This window comes from Rhincodon typus, chromosome 22 (assembly GCF_021869965.1).
Source record: "Rhincodon typus isolate 14 chromosome 22, sRhiTyp1.1, whole genome shotgun sequence".
NCBI lineage: Eukaryota > Metazoa > Chordata > Chondrichthyes > Orectolobiformes > Rhincodontidae > Rhincodon > Rhincodon typus.
In genome coordinates this window covers 50,420,595-50,445,966 of record NC_063353.1, presented here as the reverse complement: position 1 = coordinate 50,445,966, position 25,372 = coordinate 50,420,595, and the positions used below count along the sequence as shown (strand labels likewise).

The window sequence follows — 25,372 nt, the reverse complement described above, 5'->3', positions numbered from 1 at the left end:
TTAGGTTAGATGGGCTTCAGATTGGTTTCACAGGTCGGCGCAACATCAAGGGCCGAAGGGCCTGTACTGCGCTGTAATGTTCTATGTTCTATGTTCTAGAAATAAAAGAACCCAAAGGTCAGTTGGCATTAATATCTATCAATCAGGAAATTTAACAATGCACTTAGAAAATGAATTAGAATTAGAATCCATACAGTGTGGAAACAGGCCCTTTGGCCCAACAAGTCCACACCGAACCTCAAAGCATCCCACCCAGATCCATCCCCCTATGACCCACCTAATATACACCCTCTGCCTCCCTGAACACTACGGGCAATTTAGCATGGCCAATCCGCCTCACCTGCATATCTTTGGACGGTGGGAGGAAACCGGAACACCCGGAGAAAACCCACGCAGACACGGGGAGAATGTGCAAACTCCACACAGACAGTCACCTGAGGCTGGAATCGAACCCAGGTCCCTAGCGCTGTGAGGCAGCAGTGCTAACCACTGTGCCACCGTGTCGCCCCAAATGATTTGACCAAGTGAAAATGGTTTTAGGATAGAAAAATTATGATTGACGGGAACCAGTAGATGCAGCATGTCTGGATTTCCAAACAACATTCGACAAGGTACCATACCGATAATTAATATTGCTCATGGATTTAAGGGTTGTATATGAAAATGGATGGAGGATTCAGGCCAGGGGTGAGGTTGACCTGTCAGTTAGCTCAGTTGGCTAGACAGCTGGTTTATGATGTAGAATGATGCCAAAAGCGCATGCTCAGTTCTTGCAATGGCTCAAGTTACCATGGTGACTGTCAGGTTAAGCTCACCACCAGTCATCTCTCTTTAATTACAAGTAATTAAGAAGGCAAATGGCATGTTGCAAGGAGCTTGAAGTATAAGAATAGTAAATAAAAACCGAAAGAACTGCGGATGCTGTAAATCAGGAACAAAAACAAAGTTACTGGAAAAGCTCAGCAGGTCTGGCAGCATCTGTGAAGGAAAAAGCAGAGTTAACATTTCGGGTCTGGTGACCCTTCCTCAGAACTGATAGTGGCTGGGAAAACATCAGTTTAGATGCAGAAAAAAGGAGAGGAGGGGGATGGGACAGAAAGTAAATGATAAGATAAAGCCTAAAGAGAGAGAAGAACAGCTGGACAGACAAAGAGTTGCTAACGATCAGGCTGGAGGGTGAATAGTTGTTAATGGGGACTGTTAGTGACTAACAACAGTGGGTGTGTAATGGCAGGCTATGTGGTAACAAGGCCTGGTGTGTGGGGTCGGGGGCTGGGGCATGGGAGAGTTTAGGCCCTAAAATTATTGAACTCAATATTGAGTGCGGAGGGCTGCGGGGTTCCCAAGTGGAAAAGGTAGTAAAACCTTTCTCTATTTACTAATTAAGAACTAAAAGCTTGTCAGAGCCCCCTCTGTGATGTTACATTGTGATAATGAGGTTCAAGTCTCAATGTGCTGTGTTGCTTGAGTCTATCCAATCAGAGGCATGCATCATTTCCCACGCTCCCCATGTTTTAGCCATGTACAAGTTTCTAAATTAACTTTAGGTAGGAAGAGAGAGGTTCAATTTAGGTGCACTACCCCAGCGTGTGTTGTAGAATGTATATGATAATGCTCTTGTGCTATCTGTAAGTGACACAAAAAAAGATTCTGTTTACTTGAATGTCTCCTCATGGGTTTATTTACATTCAAGCCAGTATGACAGAACAAATTAATCTCTAGATACATCCTTCATCTAGGCTGCTGCATCGCATGACATCCAAGTGTATGACTCATCGATCTGTTGAGATTTTTAAAGCAGCACTACTCTTGGGACAACATTCCAATTTTTTCCAAAGATACCTCTTATTTCTTTCAACTATAGACACATAAAGATTGGGTAATAGTCATAATAGTTGTATGGAGGCAGGAATTGCAAAATTTACAGGTACAAATGACTATTAAATCTATGAGTGCAGAAGTCTAAGGATCCATATATTATTTTGGTGGTTGGACAAGTCTTCCAGATTTTGTTATGGTCTCACACTCTGGAGATGTGATTTCACCTATGGCTGCTTCTCAAAAGTTTGTTGATTGTTGGCCTAGAGTTCTGTCACACCATCATTGTTCAAATTTTTTTTTCAATTCATTTGTGGGAAATGGGTGTCACTGGCTGGCCACCATTTCTTGCCCATCCCTAGTTGCCCTCGAGAAGGTGATGGTGAGCTGCCTTTTTGAACTGCCACAGTCCACCAGCTGTAGGTTGAGCCACAATGACATTAGGGAGGGAGTTGCAGGATTTTGACCTAGCGACAGTGAAGGAACGGCGGTATATTTCCAAGTCAGGATGGTGAGTGGCTTGGAGGGAAACTTGGAGTGGTGGTGTTCCCAAATATCTGCTGCCCTTGTCCTTCTAGATGGGAGTGGTCATGGGCTTGGAAGGTGCTGTTGGAGGATCTTTGGTGAATTACTGCAGTGCATCTTGTAGATAGTACCTACTGCTGGCACTGAACGTCGGTGGTAGTGGGAGTGGATGCTTGTAGATGTAGTGCCAATCAAGCGGGCTGCTTTGTCCTGGATGGTGTCAAGCTTCTTGAGTGTTGTTGGGGCTGCACCCATCCAGGCAAGTGGGGAGTATTCCATCACACTCCTGACTTGTGCCTTGTAGATGGTGGACAGGCTTTGGGGAGTCAGGAGGTGAGTTACTGGCCGCAGTATTTCTAGCTTCTGGCCTGCTCTTGTAATCACTGTATTTATGTGTTGAGTCCAGTTGAGTTTCTGGTCTATGATAACCCCCAGGATGTTGATAGTGGGAGATTCAGTAAAGGGTGGTGGTTAGGTTGTCTCTTATTTGTAATGGTCATAGCCTGGCATTTGTGTGGTGCAAATATCACTTGACACTTGTCAGCCCAAGCCTGGATATTGTCCAGATCTTGTTGCATTTGAACACGAACTGCTTCAGTATCTGAGGAGTCACAAATGGTGCTGAACATTTTGCAATCATCAGCAAACATCCCCACTTTTGACCGTATGATGGAGGGAAGGTCATTGATGAAGCAGCTGAAGATGGTTGGGCCGAGGACGCTACCCTGAGGAACTCCTGCAGAGAAGACCTGGAGCTGAGATGATTGACCTCCAACAACCACGACCATCTTCCTATGTGCCAGGTATGACCCCAACCACCGGAGAATTTGCCCCTGATGCCCATTAATTCCAGTTTTTATAGGGCTCCTTGATGCCACACTCAGTCGAATGCAGCCTTGATGTCAAGGGCTGTCACTGTCACCTCACCTCTGGAATTCAGCTCTTTTGTCCATGTTTGAACCAAGGCTGTAATGAGGTCAGGAGTTGAGTAGCCCTGGTGGAAACCAAACTGGGTGTCACTGAGCAGGTTATTTCTGAGCAGATGCTGCTTGATAGCACTGTTGATGACACCTTCCATCACTTCACTGATGATTGAGAGGAGACTGATGGGGCGGTAATTGGCCGGGTTGGATTTGTCCTGCTTTTTGTGTACAGGACATACTTGAGCAATATTCCACATTGCCAGGTAGATACCAGTGTTGTAATTGTACTGGAACAGCTTGGCTAGGGGAACGGCAAGTTCTGGAACATACGTCTTCAGTGTTATTGCTGGAATGTTGTCAGGGTCCATAGACTTTGCAGTATCCAGTGTCTCCAACCATTTATTGATATCACGTGGGGTGAATCAAATTGGCTGAAGACTAGTATCTGTAATGCTGGGGACCACTGGAGAAGGCCGAGATGGATCATCCACTCGACACTTCTGGCTGAAGATTGCTGCGAATGCTTCAGCCTCATCTTTTGCACTGATGTGCTGGGATCTTCCATCCTTGAGGATGGGGATATTTGTGGAGCCTCCTCCTCCAGTGAGTTGTTTAATTGTTCTTCACCATTCACAATTGAATGTGGCAGGTCTGCAGAGCTTAGATCTGATCAGTTGGTTGTGGAATCGCTTAGCTCTGTCTATCACTTGCTGCTTTCACTATTTGGTGTGCAAGTATCCTGTTTGGTAGCTCCACCAGGTTGTCCCCTCATCTTCAGGTATGCCTGGTGCTGCTCCTGTTATGCCCTCCTGCACTCTCCATTGAACCAGGGCTGATCCCCTGGCTTGATTGCAATGGTTGAGTGTGGGATATGCCGGGCCATGAGGTTACAGATTGTGCTGGAGTACAATTCTGCTGCTGTTGATAGCCTACAGCGCCTCATGGATGCCCAATCTTGAGTTGCTAGATCTGTGCAAAGTCTGTCCCACTTAGCGCGGTAATAGTGCCACTCAACACGATGGAGGTTGTTCTCAATGTGAAAGCAGAACTGCATCTCCACAAGGACTGTGCGATGGTCACTCTTACTGATAATGTCATGGACAAATGCAACTGCAGCAGACAGATTGGTAAAGATGAGGTCAAGTATGTTTTTCCCTCTTGTTAGTTCCCTCACCACCTGCTGCAGACCCAGTCTAGCAGCTATGTCCTTTAGGACCCAACCAGCTCGATCATTACTACTGCTGCTGAGCCACTTTTGGTGGTGGACATTGAAAGTCCCCACCCAGAGAACATTTTATGCCCATGCCATCCTCAGCATTTCCTCCAAGTGTCGTTCAACATGGAGGAGTACTGATTCATAAGCTGAGGGAGGACGGTATGTGGTAATCAGCAGGAGGTTTCCTTGCCCATGTTAACCTGAAGCCATGAGACTTCATGGGGTCAGGAGTCAATGTTGAGGACTCCTAGAGCAACACCCTCCTGACTGTATCCCACTGTGCCACCATCTCTGCTGAGTCTGTCCTGCAAATGTGTTTTTTTTTGGGTCTGTTGTGTACAATTCGCATATTTCTACTTCTGTTCACTGGCTTATGTTCCTCCTCATAGTGCATCATTCTATTAGCTATCATGACTTTGTAGGACCTAAGTACTCATAGGAAACCTCTCTGGATAAGCATGCTCCCATTGGGGAGCCATATGAACACTGTCCTATTTGTGGTTAAAATAGTTCCATTCCAGTGGCATTGATCAAGCACCAACTTCATTCTTCCATGTTTATTGAAAAGTGTGACATGTATCTTGTGACATGGACTTGCAGCATTGTGGGTCTACCCACAGCAAATGGACTGCAGCAGTTTAAGAGGCAGTTCACCACCACCTTCCCAAAGGGCAACTAGGGATGAGGAGTGTATGCTAGCCCAGCCAGTGTAATGAATGAAAAAAAAATACACCTTTTGAGATATTGGGCCCATCTCCAAAAGCCCAGAAGTGCCTGAGTGAATGTAGCCCTCTTTTATTATATGTAGCTACCATCCAATCATATCATCCCACAGCACCTTTGGTCATGGTTCACTATCTGTTTGCAATTGAAGCTGGTTGCATTACTGTTGAGAAAAAAGGAATAAATAGACTCTGACCACATGTTCCTTCTTAGTGTCAATGCTGTCAAGTTGTAGATCCAATGGAACATAAGAGATCTTTGTTTGGAAATATGCACAGCATTTCCAAGGTGGCCGTGTGGTGATACACACAATGGGTAGTGTCATTGTGGTCCATTTCATCCAGAAGCTACTTAAGCTTTCTATGACCCTGAACACTACATCTTCTGCAAGCAGTTGGAAGTGGTGGGACTTTCTATTGTATCGGACCTGACAGGGTATAATTGTTGACAATTCTGGACTGACTGAATGCGAGTTTTCTTGGTCTCGTCTTCCGTGTTTGGCTACCATGGTGATCTCATAGATAATCTCAATGTTGAGATCTGCACCCAATCCTGCCACAGCTCATCCTTTCGAATATTTGTGGTTTCCATTCTGAATTGCCAAAACTTAATGAATTATTTTTATTGTTACAAATGCAAGAGATTAGTGATATTGTATGTAGATAATTCAACATTTGTCAGTAATTTGTCTGAATTCCATTGATCCAGATCCATTTTCCTTGTAATTCAGACTGGTCAGGTATTTGCACTAACTCTTGGATCAGTCTTGGTTTTGAGTGTGTGCTTTGCCAGCTTTCTTTGGGAAAATGACGTGATTGTGACAAAAGCCAATCATTTCTTGACCTTATCCCATACTTTGTCAGAAATATAACGTGAAAAGCCTGTTCATTCTCTGGTCAGCTGTATCTGTCTGGGTCTTGACTCAGGCCTGTCTTCCTGTGAACATTGTGTATTGGCTTACAATTATGCAGGTCTGTGTGAATTCCATACATCAGTTACAATTCTGCTGTGCCAGTCTCTGTTTAGTTGTTCCTTATTGCAACGGCTGGCTGTGTCTTTGGACCCAGATTTCCTGCTTTGGGGGACCCCATGTTCTTTAGTTCCACATGCCTTGTACAGATCCTGAATGCAGGACAGCTTCAGTGTGGGTGCGATAGACTGCACTTGTCACACAACATGCTTGCTTTTTGTGTTCTGCTACGGTGCCATTACCATTAGCTGCACTTAGCGTTTACAGTTACTGTTTTCAGGTTTCAGTAGCTTTATATTTTCTGACATCTGTTGGCTCTGACGTTTCATCTTTAAAGAGGTTTGATCGTGTTGGGCCAATCGCCAACTTCATTTTCCATTCTGACAGTTCGGAAAAATCTCAATAAGCATCGCTGGCAGGGAATCTGAATTGGTTGATCATTTGAGATAACAAGGTGTAGAACTGGATGAACACAGCAGGCCAAGCAGCATCAAGGTTGATCATTTATTGTGTCTGATTATTGTAGACCATCAATTCTAAGTGATAAATTCTAAAATTTACATATACATACGAATCTTTTTGCACTTTCCATACCTTCACAAGATCTTTTGGTCCTTTGAAAGTAATCCCAAGGTACTGACTCCATACGACCTCTTAATACCAATTGCTGTCAGCATTTTCACATCTTGCTTCACTGTCTCTACAATTGCTCGATCTAAGAAGCATAGCTGCATTTTTTGTTTAAAAGTTTGAACTTTGAAATGATATTGATGGAATTTGTGTGTTTACTGTTGTGTCTGTTTTCTGTCTTTTCCTATTGTTATGCGGGAATGTCTCAGTCATTATGAGAGCACTCTGTGTGCGCTTTGAGCAGAACTTTAGCTATGCTGTCTGCATTTTGCTTTTTTTTCTTCTCTATATTTTCCTGTTGAACTCCTTGTCTGTGTTCAGCACTGCATTTAATGTTCTGCTTCTATTTTTGGCTTAAAACCTGCTTTGGGAATTGTCCTGTTGACTCTGCACTGTTCCTAAATGCAGTCTGCATCCTTTCTTTAAATTTAGGCATATTTTTCTTCTTAGTTCAGCATGAGACTGAATCCCAACTGACTTCAAATGTTAAGATGCATTTAGATAGTGTGGTTTGGAATCATCTGGCTGTTGGTATGCACTTAGCCATGTGGAGATCCACATAGCTTGTGAGAAACCTGATTTTTTTCTGTTTTCATTACTATAGGAGCTTACTGTTATGGAATTCTTTTGAACATTATCTGCTGTTTGTTTCCAGGGTGTTCAAGCTTGTAAGGTTATGTACTCCATTTACTTGAATATTGACTTCAAGGCTATGGGCCAAGTGCTGGAAAATGGTATTAGTGCTGATTGAGAGTAGTTTTTATTGGTGTAGACCGATGGCTGAAATAACCTCTCCCATACTGTTTATTCTATGATCTCTGGTGGATTTTCTTACAGCTAGACTAATACAGAGTAATCTTAAGGCATATCCTCTGCCAAGCATGCTTCATTGCAGTGTGACTCTGGCCTCTGTTCATGTGATGAACATCTGGTTCATCTGCAAGTTGATTTTAAAAAATGATGGCAAAATGAGAACATTGTATTTAATTTATATTTGTATGCAGGGCTCTGTCTACTGCAGGCAGAAAGAATTTACTCAGGCATTGAGACTGTTCAATGAAACCAAAGTTTGGGAAACAATGTTCCATGGTGCACTGCCCATACCAGACCTTGCTGATTCAGAAACAGAAACAGAAATTGCTGGAGAAACTCAGCAGGTCTGGCAGCATCTGTGGAGAAAAAGCCATGTTAATGTTTCCAGTCAGAACTGATTTCTGGTTAAAAGTCACTGGACTCTAAAAGTTAACTCTATTTTCTCCCCATAGATGCTACCAGACCTGCTGAGAACTCCAGCAATTTCTGTTTTTGTGTCTGATCTCCAACATTTGCAGTTTTATTTTACTTGAACAATCAGAGCTGACTTGCCATTATTTTTGGTTTCCAAAAGCTTTGAGCTAGTTATACTCTGGTGCATTCTCCGTGGCAATACCTTGACCAATTAGAGTCTGTTTATTTGAACAGGTATAAAGTTGCATAAATCCCCAGAACCTGATGAGATATATCCCAGACTGCTATGGGATGTAATGGAAGAGATTGCTGAAGCCCTGGAGATACTTAATACCTTGCTGGCCACAGATGAAGTGCCAGATGACTGGAGAATAGTTAATGTAGTTCCTTGTTCAAGAAGGGCAGCAGTGATAGGCCAGGTTCTTACAAGTCAATTAGTCTGACATCAGTGGTAAGGAATTTATTGGAAAAGATTTCAAGGGACAGGATTAGCAGCACTTAGAAAGGCAGAGATTGATCAGAGACAGTCAGCATAGATTTGTTGGTGGGAGATCCTGTGTGACTAATTTAACTGAATTTTTTTGAAAAGATGACTAAATGTATTGATAAGGACAGTGCAGTTGATATGGTTTACATGGACTTCAGTACAGATTTTTACAAGGTCCCACATGAAAGGCTGGTCCAAAAGATAAGAGCCCATGGGATCCAAGGCAAGTTGGCAAACTGAACCCAAAATTTGTCTGCAAATAAGAGGCAAAGGGTGATGGTGGAGGGTTGTTGTTATTAATGGAAGCCTGTGACCAACAGTGTACCACAGAGATCAATCCTGGGACCCTTGCTACGGGAAGCAAGGGAAGAGATTGCTCCCCCTTTGGCAATGATCTTTGCGTCCTCACTGTCCACTGGCGTAGTACCAGATGATTGGAGGGTGGCAAATGTCGTTCCCTTGTTCAAGAAAGGGAATAAGGATAATCCTGGGAATTACAGACCAGTCAGTCTTACTTCTGTGGTGGGCAAATTATTGGAGAGGATTCTGAGAAATAGTATTTATGATTGCTTGGAAAAGCATGGTTTGATCAGAAATAGTCAGCATGGCTTTGTGAGGAGCAGGCCATGCCTCACAAACCTTATTGAATTCTTTGAGGATGTGACAAAACATATTGATGAAGGCAGAGCAGTGGATGTGCTGTATATGGATTTTAGCAAGGCATTTAATAAAGTTCCACAGAGTAGGGTCATTCAGAAAGTAAGGAGGCATGGGATTCAGGGAAATTTGGCTGTCTGGATACAGAATTGGCTGTCCAATAGAAGACAGAGGGTGGTAGTAGGTGGAAAGTATTTATCCTGGAGCTCGGTGACCAGTGGTGTTCTGCAGGGATCTGTTCTGGTACCTCTGCTCTTAGTGATCTTTATAAATGACTTGGATGGGGAAGTGGAAGAATGGTTAGTAACTTTGCTGATGACACGAACGTTGGTGGAGTTGTAGATAGTGTGGAGGATTGTTTTAGTTTGCAACGGGATATTGACAGGATGCAGAGATGGGCAAAGAAGCGGCAGATGGAAGTCAACCCGGAAAAATGTGAAGTGATTCATTTTGGAAGGTCGAATTTGAATGCAGAATACAGGGTTAATGGTAGGATTCTTGGCAGTGTGGAGGAACAGAGGGATCTTGGGGTCCACGTCCATAGATCCCTCAAACTTGCTACCCAAGTTGATAGGGTTGTTAAAAAGGCGTATGGTGTGTTGGCTTTCATTGGCAGGGGAATTGAGTTTAAGAGCCGCGAGGTTATGCTGCAGCTCTATAAAACTCTGGTTAGACCACACTTGGAATATTGTGTTCAGTTCTGGTCACCTCATTATAGAAAGAATATCGAAGCTTTAGAGAGGGTGCAGAGGAGATTTACCAGGATGCTGCCTGGACTGGAGAGCAGGTCTTATGAGGAAAGGTTGAGGGAGCTAGGGCTTTTTTCATTGGAGCAAAGAAGGATGAGAGATGACTTGATAGAGTTGCACAAGATGATGAGAGGCATAGATAGAGTGGATAGCCAGAGACTTTTTCCAGGCCGGAAATGACTATTACAAGGGTGCATAATTTTAAGGTGATTGGAGGAAGGTATAGGGGAGATGACAGAGGTAGGTTCTTTACACAGAATGTGGTGGGTGTGTGGAATGCATTGCCAGCAGTGGTAGTGGATTCAGATACTTTAGAGACTTTTAAATGACTCTTGGATAGGCACATGGATGATAGTAAAATGTAGGGTATGCAGGGTAATTTGATCTTAGAGTAGGATAGGTTAGAATAGGTTGGCACAACATCGTGGGCCGAAGGGCCTGTACTGTGCCATACTGTTATATGTTCTATGTACATTAATGTCTTGGATGTGAATGTAGAAGTTATAAATGATTAGGTTTGCAGATGACATGAAAATTGATGGTGTTGCTGATAGTGAGAATGATTGTCTCAGGGTACAGTCTAATATTGATCAGCTGGTAAATTGGTCAGAACAATGGCAGATGGAATTTAATCCCGATAAGTGCAAGGTGAGGTCAAATCTGGGAAGGATACACATGGTGAATGGTAGTTCTCTGGAATATACCGAGGAACAAAGGGACAAAACTTGGTGTACAAGTCTGTAGATTCCTGAATGTGCAACACAGACACACAGGGTGAAATCACAGAGACCCTTCAGTGTGGAAACAGGCCATTTGGCTCGATAAATCCACACTGACCGTCCGAAGGGCGGATAAGCTATACAGGATGCTTGCTTTCATTAGTTGGGGCATAGAATATATGGACAAGAAAGCCTTGTTACAACTTTATAAAACATTGCTTAAGCCATTGATGGAGTAATGTGTTGCAGTTCTGCTTGCCACACTATCGAAGGATGTGATTGCATTGGAGTGGGTGTAAAGGAGTTTCACCAGGATGTTTACTTTGATGAAAAGTCTTAGTTATGAGGAGAGACACGATAGACCGAGTTTGTTTGCTGTGGGGCAGAAGAGGCTGAGGGGGATCTGTTTGAGGTATACATAATTATGAGAGGCATTGACTGAGTAGATTGTGAGAATCTTTTACCCATGGCAGACATGTCTAAAACCAGACAACTTAAGTTTAAGATGAGGAGTTAGTGGTTAAGAGGAGATAGAGGAATTTTTTTTAATCACCCAGAGGGTGGTAGAAAATTGGAACGTGCAATCTGAGAGGGTGGTGGGGGCAGGCATTCTCACAACATTTAAGAAACATTTGGATAAACACTTAAAATGCCAACATAGTTATGGACCAAGTGCAGGTAAATATGATTAGTGTTTGCTGGTCAGCATAGACTGATGGGCCAAAGGCCTATTTATATGCTGTATGACTTTCTGACTCTATGAGTCTAAAAAGACATGTTTTAGTTGTGTTAGATAGTTAATGTGAAACACACCCTTTTCTTTAACTTCATATATCAGTTGACTGCTAATGAAGTTTTATTTCTGTTGAAATTACTTTAGAACATAGAAGATAGAACAGTACAGCACAGTACAGGCCCTATTATGCCGAACTTTTACCCTAAACCTAAGGTCTATCTTTGTTACAATTTGAAACTTTGTTACACTTAAAATCTCACAAAAGTGCCATCCCTCAATTGGTTTCTTTCTGCTAATCAGTAGAGAAATTCATTTCTGTTAAAATTTATCAGTCCCCCCACATGGGGTTGAGGATAGATATAAGAACTCTTTACCAGTGTTTTGGCAGAAATTTACAGATTAACAAATGATAAAAGGTTTTCGTAACAACACAGAAAAATAATGCAATATTGATTGATTATTTTAATTAATCTTTATCCTCATTGGAGGTGTAGTTGTTCTGTTGAGTGGGTGCCTCAATTTCATGTGATTGCAATTTTCCAGCTACTTCCAAAATCCTTCTTGCAGTATTTTATCCTTAATCTGCCCTTGTTTCTTTCCTTTTCTTGTTTATATGATTTCTCTCAGAATATTGGCCTTAATCTGGACGCAGTATACACATTTCTACAATTTAACAATAGCACCAGCTTTCATTTTTTAAAGCCCTTTTAATGAAGAAAATGCCTCAAGGCCCTTCAAAGAAGTGTAAAAAGACAAAAAAAAGTTGTAGCTGGTATGATTGTAATTGTTGCTGATGTTGGATAAGTCAGATCCCAGACTAAAACCTGGCTTGAAAGATCATAAGTTTTTATTACATTTGTTTATTGTGAAGATCAGTCACTGAATGTATTCACAAGAGGCTGCTAATGTACTTTTAACAAAGAACATCAAAATTTATTTCATGCAAAAAGACAAAATAGACTTTTTTATACTGTACAAATATATGCAAACATCAGAAATAAACATTCAGCCCTTTTAACATTAACAACTTTAAAGATAATCAAATCTCAGTGAAGGGTCACTCTGTTTCTACTTTAAAGTTCCTTGTTCAATTGACAAGGCTTTACTTGGTTCCTTTCTACCTTTCCTTTGCATTCAAACCAGTGCCATCTTCTTTGGTTAAGGTCTCTTCATGAGACCTTAAATACATTATTAACACAGCTCTCTTATCTCTTATCATGGATTCCTTAAACTCTTCTTCCACAGCTGTCTGTTTCTGGAAGATTTCTCTTACTGTCATTAAAGCACTAAGGACTTCTTTTCTCCTGCCCAGGCTGCTAAATTGCATTGCTACTCCAACAGGTTTCTTTTTCTCCCTGCATTATTTGCTTCTATGCAAAAAAAACTGCATACTCACTAATCATAAAATCCCTACAGTGTGGAGACAGGCCATTCGGCCCAACAAGTCCACACTACCACTAACCCACACACCCCTGGGCACTATAGGCAATTTAGCATGGCCAATCCACCTACCTTGGACTGTGGGAGGAAACCGGAGCACCCGGACGAAACCCATGCAGACGCGGGGAGAATGTGCAAACTTCACACAGACAATCGCCCGGGGCTGGAATTGAACCCCGGTCCCTGGTGCTGTGAGGCAGCAGTGCTAACCACTGAACCACTGTGCCGCCCCAAATTTTCTGGATAATTCTATATTTTTAAAAGAACAGTCTATGTCTCCTGGTGTTATAGGACATCTTGTTGAAAGGCAATAGTCTAAACTTTTTTCTCTGTTCAACCCTTGTTAAGCTCTGAACTATTCACCACAGGGATTTTATTTAAAAGACTCATTTAAATACATGTAAAAAAAATTTCCAAACACCCTCCCATTACTCACAGAACTCAGAAATGAAACCAAATTTTGTCTTCACAACCATACAGTATAGAAATAGAAATGCAAAGCTATACATAGTTCTATCCACTTTGGGATCCAACTTTATAAATATTAATAATAGTAATAACATTCAATAAACCTTCTTTACAAGCCAATAAAGGATAAATTGAACCACAGAATCACAGACAAATTATGGTGCACAATGAGGCCATTCAGCCCAACACATCTGTACTGGCTATCCAAATGACCATTATAACTTAGTGCCATTCTCTTACCATTTCCCCACCACCCTTGCACAAGGTTTCTATTTAAATAGCCATCCTATGCCCTCTAGAATCCTTAAGCTGAACTGTCTCCACCACGCTTCCAGGCAGTGTATTTCATACCTGAACCACTCATTGGGTGAAATTTTATTTTCTCTAACAGCACATTTGCTTCTTTCACAAATCACTTTCAATGTGTTCCCTCTCGTCCTTGATATTTCCTAAGTAAGAACAATTTCTCCCCGTCTACTCCAATCTTGGATAGTGTCATGAACAGGTGTTATATGCTCTTTTATTACTTGTAACCAATATGTTTTCTGTGGAAATATGGAGTATGTATTGCAATTAAATAATTTACAAAATTATATAACAGAAGCAGCTCTTTGGTCCATTGAGTCTGTACTGCCAAAACTGCTACTTTCCAGCATTAAGCTTATAGTCTCATCAACAAGTTGTGAGTTTAAAGATAAAGGCTGTTTATTCCCATAAACACTGAATGAACGCAATTTCAAACTCACAATCTCATCTGCACACAAGAAGACTGGATACAAATAAGGATTTTACACTTTATAAGATTAAAGTGAATTGAAATTCTGATCTATGATATCTGGTAGCCGGGGAGAAGATGGCTGGGAGGAGAACCGATCGAGGTTTTCAGAAATGTGAATGGTTTGATCAATAGATAGAGAGAAGCTGTTTCTGCTTGTAAGAGGAACAAGAATGAAAGGACATAAGATTTAAAGTTATACGTAAATGAAACAAGGACAATGTGAGAAAAAAACTTCTTCACACAGCAAGTAGTTAGGTTATGAAATACACTGACCAGAAATATGGTGGAGGCAGGTTCAATTAAGGCATTCAAGAGGACATTGGATGATCTTTGGGATAGAAATGTTGTGCAGGGATATAGAGAAAAGAGATTGGCATTAGGTAATGATGCTTGTTTGAAGAGCTGATGCAAGCAAAAAGGGCCAAATATGCCTCCTTTTGCACTGTAACAATTCTGTAATTCTGTAAATGGCGGGTGAAGGGAGGAAAATTATGGAAGCGATCAGAAAATGGAGCCTTCTTTTATATATATTCATGTGTGATGTAGGTGTTGCTGGCCAGGCCAGTATTTATTGCCTATCCCTAGATGCCCCTTGAGAAGATGGTGGTGAGCTGCCTTCTTGAACCACTGCAGTCCATGTGCTGCAGGTAGACCCACAGTGATATTATGGAGGGATTCCAGGATTTTGACCCAGCAACACTGACAGGACAGCAGTATATTTCCAAGTCAGGATGGTGAGTGTCTTGGAGAGGAACCTACAGGAGGTGGTGTTCCATGTATCTTCTAGATGGAAGAAGTCACGGGTTTGGAAGATGCTGTCTAAGAATCATTTGTGAATATCTGTAGTGCATCTTTTAGATAGTACACACTGCTGCTACTGAGCGTCAGTATAGAGGGACTGGATGTTTATAGATGTGATCATGATCAAGCGGGTTGCTTTGACCTGGTTAGTGTCAAGCTTCCAGGCAACTGGGGAGTATTGCATCACAATCTTCACTTGAGTCTTTTTGATGGTAGACTGGCTTTGCGGAGTCAGAAGCTGACTTGCACACTGCAGATTTCCTAACTTCTGACCTGCTCGGTATTTATATGACTAATCCAGTTCAGTTTCTGGTTAATGGTAATCCTTAGGATATTGATAGTGGGGGATTCAGTGATGATGATGTTATTGAATGTCATTGGGGATGTTTGCATTGTACCTTATTGGAGATGGTTGTTACCTGGCTCGTGTGACATGAACATCACTTGCTACTTTGTCAGCCCAAGCCTGTATTTTGTCCAGGCCTTTCTAAAATTTGGACATGGACTGCTTCAGTGTCCGAGGAGTCATAAAGTTATAAAGTCATAGAGCCGTACAGCATGGAAACAGACCCTTAGTTTCAACCAGTCCATGCCGAGCATAATCCCAAACTAAACTACTCCCACCTGCCAGCTCCAGGCCCATATCTCTCTAAACCTTTCCCACTCTTGTACTTATCCAAGTGTCTTTTAAACATTGTAATTGTACCCGGATCCACCATTTCCTCAGAAAGTTCATTTCACATGCGAACTACCCTCTGTTTAAAAAATTTCCCCTTTGCGTCTTTTTAAAATCTGTCTCCAATCATCTTTTCAAATATGTGTCCATATTGCTGCAGCTTGGACACTAGACAAATCGTGCCTGCCAACACTGTCTAATCAATGTAACCCTCCCACTGACTTGTCCTCAAGGCAGGCCCACCAGCATCTCTAGACATGGACTTGGTCCTGTCCCCCCTTTCTTTTATAAAAGGTCAGCAGGAATTCGATATTGGGGGTTTCAGCCCTGCTCCTCAGCAACTGACAAACTGGTGACATTACATTGTCAAGGTAACAAAGATGTACAAGATGGCGGCAGAGTAAAACGCTCCAGCCGGAGCTTCTTTCCCTCTTTGCTGCAGTTTTTCTTGACCCCAATGCCGCCCTCCTCCCTCCCCTCAAATTTTAACTTTTAAACTACCCAGCTGGAGGGGATGGAGAATGGAGTCCGAGACCAGCCCAGTACAGGGGAGCAGAGAGAACGCAGACCAAATCCCGGAAGTGAGTTGCGGGCCAGAGCCCGGAGCAGGAGCAGAGTGAGTGTGGCTCGAATTCCGAGTCTCAAATGCCGCTGAACATTGTGCAATTATCAGTGAACATCCCCACTTCAGACCTTATGATGGAGGGAAGGCCATTGATGAAGCAACTGAAGATAGTTGGGCCTAGAACACTACCCTGAGGAACTCCAGCAGAGATGCCCTTGAACTGACATAACTAACCTCCAATAACTGCAACAATCTTCCTACGTGCCAGGTATGATGTGACCAGTGGAAATATTTTCCTAGATTCCCATTGACTCTAGTTTTGCTGGGGTACCTTGATGCCACACCCAGTCAAGCTTTGATGTCAAGAACAATCACTGTCACCTCACTTCTGGAGGTGTCCATGTTTGAACCAAGGCTGTAATGACGTCAGGAGCTGAGTGGCCCAGGCTGAACCCAAACTGGGCATCGGTGTGTGGTGATGGAGGATTACAGTTTCAGGGCAATGCCCATGTGTATTTTAAATTTGAAGCATTGAAGAGTCAAGGTTCAGTGTAAGTAAGCAGTGGCAAAGTTATGAGTGAGTAGGACTCGGTGCAGGATAGGTTGCCTGGTCAAAGTGTGGATGAACTAAAATTGTCAGAAGTTACAGAATGGAAGCCTGACTTAGAAACAATTAAAGTTAAGAGATTCCCTTCATAGTGCACAGGTTATGTTCTGGCTGGGAATCTAGGTGGATTTTGTGACATATAGCACATAGGGACAGTTTGTGGTTCAATAGGATACTGAACTTGTGAAATATCTATTCTGGTCAAGGAAACTGTCAATACTAGCATCATCAGGGGAAAGATGTTGTGTTGGAATGTTCCACTGTAGGAATTGTGTTTCACTTTAGACTGCAGCTGAGATGTGCAGCATGAAACTGGGAATTGAAGAAAGGGTTGAGAAACACAAGTGGAAGTAGAGGTGTTGTCAGCATAGGTGTGACTGACCCATTATCTTAAGCTAATGTAGTCAAAGGGGAAGAATGTGAATGAGGAAGAGACAGTGGTGGCTCAAGGATATGTTTTTGGAGCAGCTGGAGAGTCACACACCAGTTCCTATCAATTAACTGAATATACCTTCAGTCTGACCTCATTCAAAACCCTTATCCAGACTTTCATCACCTTCAGATTCAATTTCTTCAGCCCTAACCCTATTGCCTTAAACAGCATTCTCAAATTGACACAAACTTCGATCGTTTGTCCAAAAGTATGTGATTTGTCATTCACTGGGAGTTACATTGAGTTTTTTGGGAGGGATCCTCACTATGAGGCCTGGAGAGCCTCACTTGATTTTACCAAATGCACCTCATTAACTACCTCATGCAATTCTACGCCTGCCTTATCATACTCTGTACCTAGAACAACTCACCACTCAATAGATATATGCTGAAAAAGCCCAGTGTGCACCTGGACAAGTCCCATCAATATGGAAGTGTGCTGCACACTTCCTATCATTTAACCCAGACATGGCGGGCAGGAGAAATTATTGACTGGGACTTGGAGTCCTGCTGGACAGGGTAATGGAGACAAAAGATGCCTTCATCTCCCAGGACCATGGGAAATGGGGGTACATCTGGCCAGTACCCATGGAATATACTTTGAGAAACTGATCCCTAGCTTCTAACATGGTAGTTCCTTGGAGCAAGTGGTGAGTTGAATTTGCAAGGTACCTGTTCTGACTTCCGAGTTAAGAACTCTTGAAGCTTGTTCAGTACTTTTGATTAAATAGGAAGCTGAACATTAATTAGGTGAGTTGACCATTAATAAGGCATTTCACAAGCAGTACCCCCACTCCACATTGGCAGTTCACCACGGCCTAGTGAGAATCTCACCCTCCGCTCAGCAAATGGAACGAAAGGCCTCACTGGAATTCTTGTCGGATGCTGCCACAAATCTCACCATTTCCTATGTTATTCAGACACCAATCAAATTTCACCCAAAGTGTTCATCTCATCAGTGGGTCACTGCACATGAACACAAAACTTTAACATTAATCTGATCTTCAGGAGAAGGACTGCATCCATGGTCAATGATTTTGTCTTTAGCCAGCCACTTAGAGTAAAACCATTGTGTGCACAGAAGGTTTTGGTGATTTGGTCTCAAAGTTTGTGTTCTTCTCTAACCCACCTCTGCTCAGCGCTGTTCCTTTGTAAGAACTTTCCAAGAGAATAATTTTGGAGGTAAGATATCACTTCACACTATGTGATACGGCAAATTACAATCCAAGCCCTCTATTACATTTAAACAGATTCATTTAACAAGAAATTTAAATAATTGATTCTTTGAAATATTGGTCTCAAAAATATTTGTTGCTTCTTATAGTTGATATCTGTTTCTTATTCTTCTCCCAGGAAATGGATTGGGAATCAGGATTATTGGTGGGAAAGAGATTCCAGGACGAAATGGGGAAATTGGTGCTTACGTCGCCAAGATCTTTCCTGGGGGACATGCAGAGCAATCAGGAGAACTCACGGAAGGTAAATGGACTCTTCCCAATTATACTGAGAAATATATAACTCGTTAAATCAAAATATGCCAGACTTCTTCACTGATTCAATGACTTTCCTTCAAAGATATTTTCAATCTGACATAATTTTTCTGGATTCTGGTTTGGTGTCATCTATACTGTTATTTTTGTTGCTGTGAGGTGTCTTATTGTATTGTCACAAAGACAATCTAAGCTCCATCATTGCCTCAACTGGTCTGTTGTCCATTTATTACATTGCTATGCTGTAGTTGGCTCCTATGGTAAGTTTGCTTTCTGAAAGATACGACTGTTTTTTGTTTATTCTGTAACAGTTTAGGCAGAGTTTTGAATGCTGACAGGGTCAGCTGTGAATGCAGTTTAAATATTATGGATCCCAGAGGGTTTCTTCTGATATCAATGTCTCCAGGACAATCTGCAATTTTCAAAGTGCAGGCAAAGGGAGGGAATGGGGCACCTGTTTGCCTCTAACAAGCTCAATGAGTTGTTAATTAATGAGTTGGGGAAGTCAGGATTGAAACTTCCAAAAGCAATCTTTTGGGTTAATGCTGCTGACCCTCCAAGGAACTACCTTTTGTCAATGACATGGCAGGGGCAGGCCCCATTATGGCTGCCATCTGTCATTGCTGCTGATGCTAGCAGATAGCTCCTGTCTCTCAGAGGCACTCAGTGCCATTAATTAGACTCTAAGATCTCTTCCTTTCGAACATGAATTTTTCACATTTAAAAATAGTCACAAAGAGTGCTGTCATTGAGGTGGGGGATCAGGAACCACAAGCTACTTGGTTTTCAGTTTCATATCACCCTTTGAAAACCAAATTCTTTATTAGGACAGAAAGTAATAAAAGGAGTACCGTAGGAAAATGTCCTTTCTAAAGATTTATTATTAACCTTATCATTGATAAAAGTCCACTCGAAGTACAAGTCTTCTCATGGAGGTAACATCACTGAGTGATCAAACGTTATGCTTGTCATTTTTTCTGGCAACTATGTTTCTGTCAGTTAGGAATTTTGTAAAGTCAGAAATCACACAATACCAAGTTATAGTCCAATGGGTTTATTTGAAATCACAAGCCTTTGGAGTGCTGCTCCTTCGTCAGGTGAAGGAGCAGGTAATTTCAAATAAATAAAATAATAATTTTAAAATAACCTGGTGTTGTGTGACTTCTGATATTGTTTTCCACAGCAGTCCAACACTGGTACGTCCACATCAGGAATTCTGTAAGCAGTGTACTGTTGTTGAAGATGCAAAATAGAGCAAGCGTTCACTCAACATTTAAGGTAGAAAGTTGTCTATAAGGTACCCAGTTAACCAACTGTTTGAGTGTATCACCTGACATATTGTAGGTCAATGGGGTTGAAGGTCTTTTTGCTGAATTAGCCAATCTCCTTTTGGAGGGCCTCAATGCCTCTGGAACAAAGAGGCAATGAACTTCAGCTAAGGTTCTTGCTCTTGATTGTTCTCCCCAGCAACTTAGAGAGTGATCATTTAGATTTAAGGTTACAATTTTTCCCAGGTAGAGTAATAGTTACTTGGCTAACCTTCCAATGGTCAGGTTTAGGATTAAGATATAATCTCAGTGTTAGTCGGTTATGGTAAATTGGGATGTTTTTCTAATATTAAATGAAAACAGAAAATGCTGGACATATTTAGCAGATCTGGCAGTAGATGTGAAGGGAAAAAATGTTTGAGATGACAGTTGATGACCTGTCATCAGTGTTTCTTTTTTGTTTGCCATATCTATTAAATTGAAATTAGTTTTAAGACTCAAAATTTAAATAACCCTTAATTTAAAAGCAAACTAATTTGTAGACTTCGACCTTAACTGCTCGAGAGACAGCGTCACAGCTTTGTGAGCCCTTTGGTCACAAAATATGTCAAATGCATCATTAGAACTAATTACAGAAATCCAGTCAAAAATCAACCAATGTCTCAGTCTATAGTTGGTCACTTTATGAAACTGAACCAGGTGTCAGTGCGAAGTCAAGCAGATAAAACAATGAAAAAGCTGTTTAAATGCTATGCATGTTTTGAGCTTAACACTTGTTTCAGTTGTAAAGGTTGTACATAGAGATTATCTGTTTGTATTTGATGAATAGTTTGTGCCCTTCATGCATCAACAGTTCGGTTTTTATCCGGTCATAAAATGGATTTGTACAAAATGTAACTCCCTGGATAGATAGTGATGCAAATCCAGATTCAATTATTCTGCTGGATGATTCAAGAATCAGGTTGTCAACTATTGCATTTGTTCAGGATTTATTCAGAAGAGCTCATTTCACTGACTAGGCTTTTATTCTTTGTGAACTATCACCAGTTTGTGATATTAAATTGGCACAATTTTAAAACATTCAAATCTATTTCAGAGTTAAAATTGAGCCAAAACTAATCCAATTTCTTCCTTGTATTTTGGCTTCTGTAAAGGTCTTTCTCCTTCATTAAATTAGTTCATTGTTTGACTTGTGTGTTGTAAGGGGCTAATTGTAACTTTAATTGTAATGTACCAATCAAATATAGTGTGCCTCATTATAGGAAGTGATGTAATGTCACATAAACTTGCTCTCTTTTGTACAACTGCGCATCAAGATGTAGTAGGATATGTTCCAATAAAGTTGGTGTTTCACTGACTCTGAACTCCCCCCAGAGGTATTTGATATCAGTTATACAATACCAAAAATATTACATGGTGGCAACAAGTCAAAGAATTGTTTTGAAAAGTTTCTGCATTTACGAGAAAACTTTGAGCAGGTTTCAGGCCACAACAACATAGAAGCTTTGCTACATTGGCCTGAAAATTTGTCAGATACTGTATTATTTTGGCTCACACTACAAGTGAGAGGCGAGCAGGTCAGTACACTGCTATATGAGATGAGTGACTAGTCAGGAAAATGTCATGTATGAGGAAGTAATTAAAGCTCTTGATGCCTGTGTCCCTATGGATGAGAGTTTATAGAAATTGGGAAAGAGTTCAATCTTCATGAAGATTGATAGGGTTTTTTGAAATTACCCTTCAATGAAGTGCAAGTCACTCACGACCCTCATGAGGTTGTTTGGGAGGCTTTGCTTTAACAGATTAGACTTCAGTGGTGTTATTACTGGATAGTTATTGCTGAGACAGAGGAAATATTCTGGAGACCTGAGTTTGAATCTTGCCATGACAGGTGGTGCAATATGAATTCAATAAAAATCTGGAATTAAGAGTCGAATGATAGCCATGAATCCATTACCAATTGTTGGAAAATCCCATCTAGTTCACCAATGTCTTTTTAGGGAAGGGAAATCTACCACCCTTGCTTGGTCTGGCCTACATGTGACACCAGACCTACGGCAATGTTGTGACTCTTAACTGCCCTTTGGGGATGGGCAAAAATGCTAGCTTAGCCAGCAAAGCCCATGTTCTGTGAATGAAGTTTTAAATAGCCATCACATCAGCAGAGGAAAGCCGTTGGAGGATAGTAGAAAGTACCCTGGAAAGACTTATACAGTTAATGGTAGGGCCCTGGGGAGTGTTGCTGAACAAAATGACCAAGGGGTGTAGGTGCATAGTTCCTTGAAAATGGAATTACAGGTAGACAGGATGCTGAAGAAGGCATTTGGTATGCTAGCCTGTATTGATCAGTGCATTGAGTATACGAGTTGGGACATCATGTTGCAGCTGTACAGGACATTGGTGAGGCAATTTTTAGAATACTGCATTCATTTCTGGTCTCCCTGTTACAGGAAAGATATTGTTAAACTTGAAAGGGTTCAGGATGTTGTCGGGATTGGAGTGTTTGAGTTATAGGGAGAGGCTGAGTAGGCTGGGGCTTTTTTCTCTGGAGTCTCGGAGGCTGAGGAGAGACCTTAGAGGTTTATAAAATCATGAGGAGCATGAACAGCCAAGGTCTTTCCCCAGGGTAGTGGAGTCCAAAACCAGAAGGTGTAGGTTTAAGGTGAGGGGGAAAAGATTTAAAAGGGACCTCAGGGGCAACTTTTTTGCATAGTGCATGGTGCATGTATAGAATGAACTGCCAGACGAAGTGGAGAAAGCTGGTACAATTACAGCATTTAAAAGGCACCTTGATGGGTATATGAATAGGAAGGGTTTAGAGGGATACGGGCAAATGCTGGACTAGATTAATTTGGGATATCTGGTCGGTGCTGTACAACTCTGTGGCTCTATGACTTTATGACTGAATGGAGTTGAAAGTCATGTGGATGATGCCTTGATCCATGGGTCCAGTCTAGACAGAACATGACACTAGTGTGTGAGATGTACTGCACTGCCAACAGGAAGCAGAACTTGCACTCGACAACAAATGCAATTTCTTGGAAATGAGGGTAGAGGGGTGGTTTGTTGCCATGGAACTGAGACTCGGTTAGTCTTCAGGACTGGGGGCTGCTGGCTGCAGGTGAGGGGTTGCATCCTGATGCATTGTCACCCTCTTGTGCTACGCCGCTTTGCCCAGTCATTGACAGTGACACATTGTTATGAAGTTGTGTAGAGTACTTGTGAATTGGAAGGCAGGAAGTTAGAATTTGTTTGTAAAAATGATGGGGGGAGGGAGTTTTGTCCCTTTAAGAGGTGATGTTCTTTTATAAACTTTGGAGATTGAAATGAAAATCTGTCTGTAAGCAGCTGAAGAGGTACAGACAATTCTGAAATTGAAACATGTATCAATTGGCTATGAGATTGGAAACCATAGGCTTGTTTTGCTGTTTTGGCAACTAGCTTGAAGGTCAGCCAATTAATTTGAACTAAACACTTAGCAATTCAAAGCCAATTGAATTTAAATCTTATGGTTTTGACAACCTCAGACCAATCCTGTTATAAGAAAATTGACAGGTCATCGGAGGTATATAAGAAGAGGGTTTTTGAAAATCAGTGTGAGAGCAAACTGCCATCTAAGGAGTAAATATCTGGCTTGCTGAGATAGCACAATCAATGCATAAAAGTACCATAACACTTCTAGCTAAGAGTCCTCACAGAATAATTCACAGACAAAACATCCCGGACAGAAGGATCAACAGAAGAAAGGCATTGATGACTGGAGAGACAACGGAGAAGGCAGAACATTCCCAAAGACACACACTGTATGGAGTTTGAGAGTCTAAGTTTTAGTTTAGTTTTCTCATTGCTTGAGTTTATTTAGTGTGACTTGTATTTATTGGAATAGCATACCAGTAGAATTTTGTTCAGTTAGGGAATAGTTATTAGTTAAGGGGCAATTGTTTGACTTGTTAGTAGTTCTGTTCATTTGTTCGCTGTTAGGGCTAAGTAAATAAATTGTTACTTGAATGTCAGTGAATGTCAGGGATTTTTCTTAACCTCTCCATTTTAACAGATTATGCGAGGTGAGGCGAGCTTCTCTGGGTGTTTCGGGTTTAATTATCAGAAGGGGACCTCGATGGCCGCTGTAACAGATTGGGGGCATGTGTTTTGATTTTAATTATCAGAGGGGTTCGACCTCCCCTTCCTAACAACATTTAGACACAGATCCCACAAGACAATAAGGATGTTATGCAAGGAGGGCCAACAGTGTCAGCAGCACCCATTGGCCAACAGTGTCAGCAGCACCCATTGGCCAACAGTGTCAGCAGCTAGCAGTGCTTTGTATTGTCTTATTCCCTATGACTCCAGATGATGCAGCAGCTTTCAGCACAGATTGCCATCTATGGAACATCATCTGTGGCTATGAGGTGATGTTTTATACTGTGGTAATGCCTTTTGGCCTTACTCAATTAGACTAACAACCAGATGTATGGTTCAAACACAGGCATTCATACAATAATGCAAAATCAATTATAAAACATTGTCACTTGTGCCCCGGGTAGGTTTTGCCCTTCCTAGCCCATCCAATAAGTCTTGGTGCACTCACTAGTTCCACAGCTGTGGTGGAAGCACCCACTTGGCAGTGGCCCCCAGGTCAGACACCTTCAGGGGCCCTTGTGTCTGGATGGCCCAGGCATGCTGAAGGTCATTCTTGTCAGAGGGAAGTGGAACCTCCTGGGCATAAACTTCCAGCAGTGTACTGAGAGGAGATTTCTGAGGGGCCCATGTGTGGTTCCTGCTCCAGCTGGATGTCTCCTGGCATTGGTCTGTCTCTTTGTTAGGAAGAGACATCTGCAGAAGGTACCAGTTTCCCCATCTGTCTGTAGCCATGCCTGTAGTCCTGAGGACCAGTGGCTACGATGATGAAATGCAGGCATTTTAGCCTCTCTAGCAGACCCTGAAGATGCTGGACCTGGATTTCCATGGCAGCTGCCAACCTGCCCTCTGAGGCAACCAAACACTGCAGCTGGAGAGAGATAGTAGGAACTGCAAATGTTAGAGAATCTGAGATAACAAGGTGTAGAGCTGGATGAACACAGCAGGCCAAGCAGCATCAAAGGGCCTTCTTCTGAAGAAGGATCTAGGCCCGAAGCGTCAGCTTTCCTGCTCCTCTGATGCTTCTTGGCCTGCTGTGTTCATCCAGCTCTACACCTTGTTTACTCCAGCTGGAGCTCCTCTGCTCCACCTTTTTCTTTCTTTCCTTTTTTTCTCTCTTTTTAGCAGGCGTGGAGCAGCGTTCAGGGAAGCAAGTCCTGGAGCAGTGAGAGGGGTAACTAGTCCTGGAGCAGTGCGAAGGGTAAATAGTCCTGGAGCAGTAAGAGGGGTAACTAGTCCTGGATCAGTGCGAAGGGTAACTAGTCCTGGAACAGTGAGAGGGGTAACTAGTCCTGGAGCAGTGAGAGGGGTAAATAGTCCTGGAGCAGTG

General features: G+C 42.0%; 1 protein-coding gene across 1 annotated transcript in view; it reads left to right on the top strand.

Moving 5' to 3' along the window:
• LOC109922184 (protein piccolo-like) overlaps positions 1-25,372 on the top strand; it is a 226,100-nt gene that overhangs the window by 98,586 nt on the left and 102,142 nt on the right. The window contains exons 9-11 of the mRNA XM_048610189.1: positions 1,483-1,561; positions 7,461-7,539; positions 18,501-18,626. Of these exons, the coding sequence (XP_048466146.1) occupies positions 1,483-1,561; positions 7,461-7,539; positions 18,501-18,626 (284 nt within the window). The remainder of the gene's footprint in view (positions 1-1,482; positions 1,562-7,460; positions 7,540-18,500; positions 18,627-25,372) is intronic.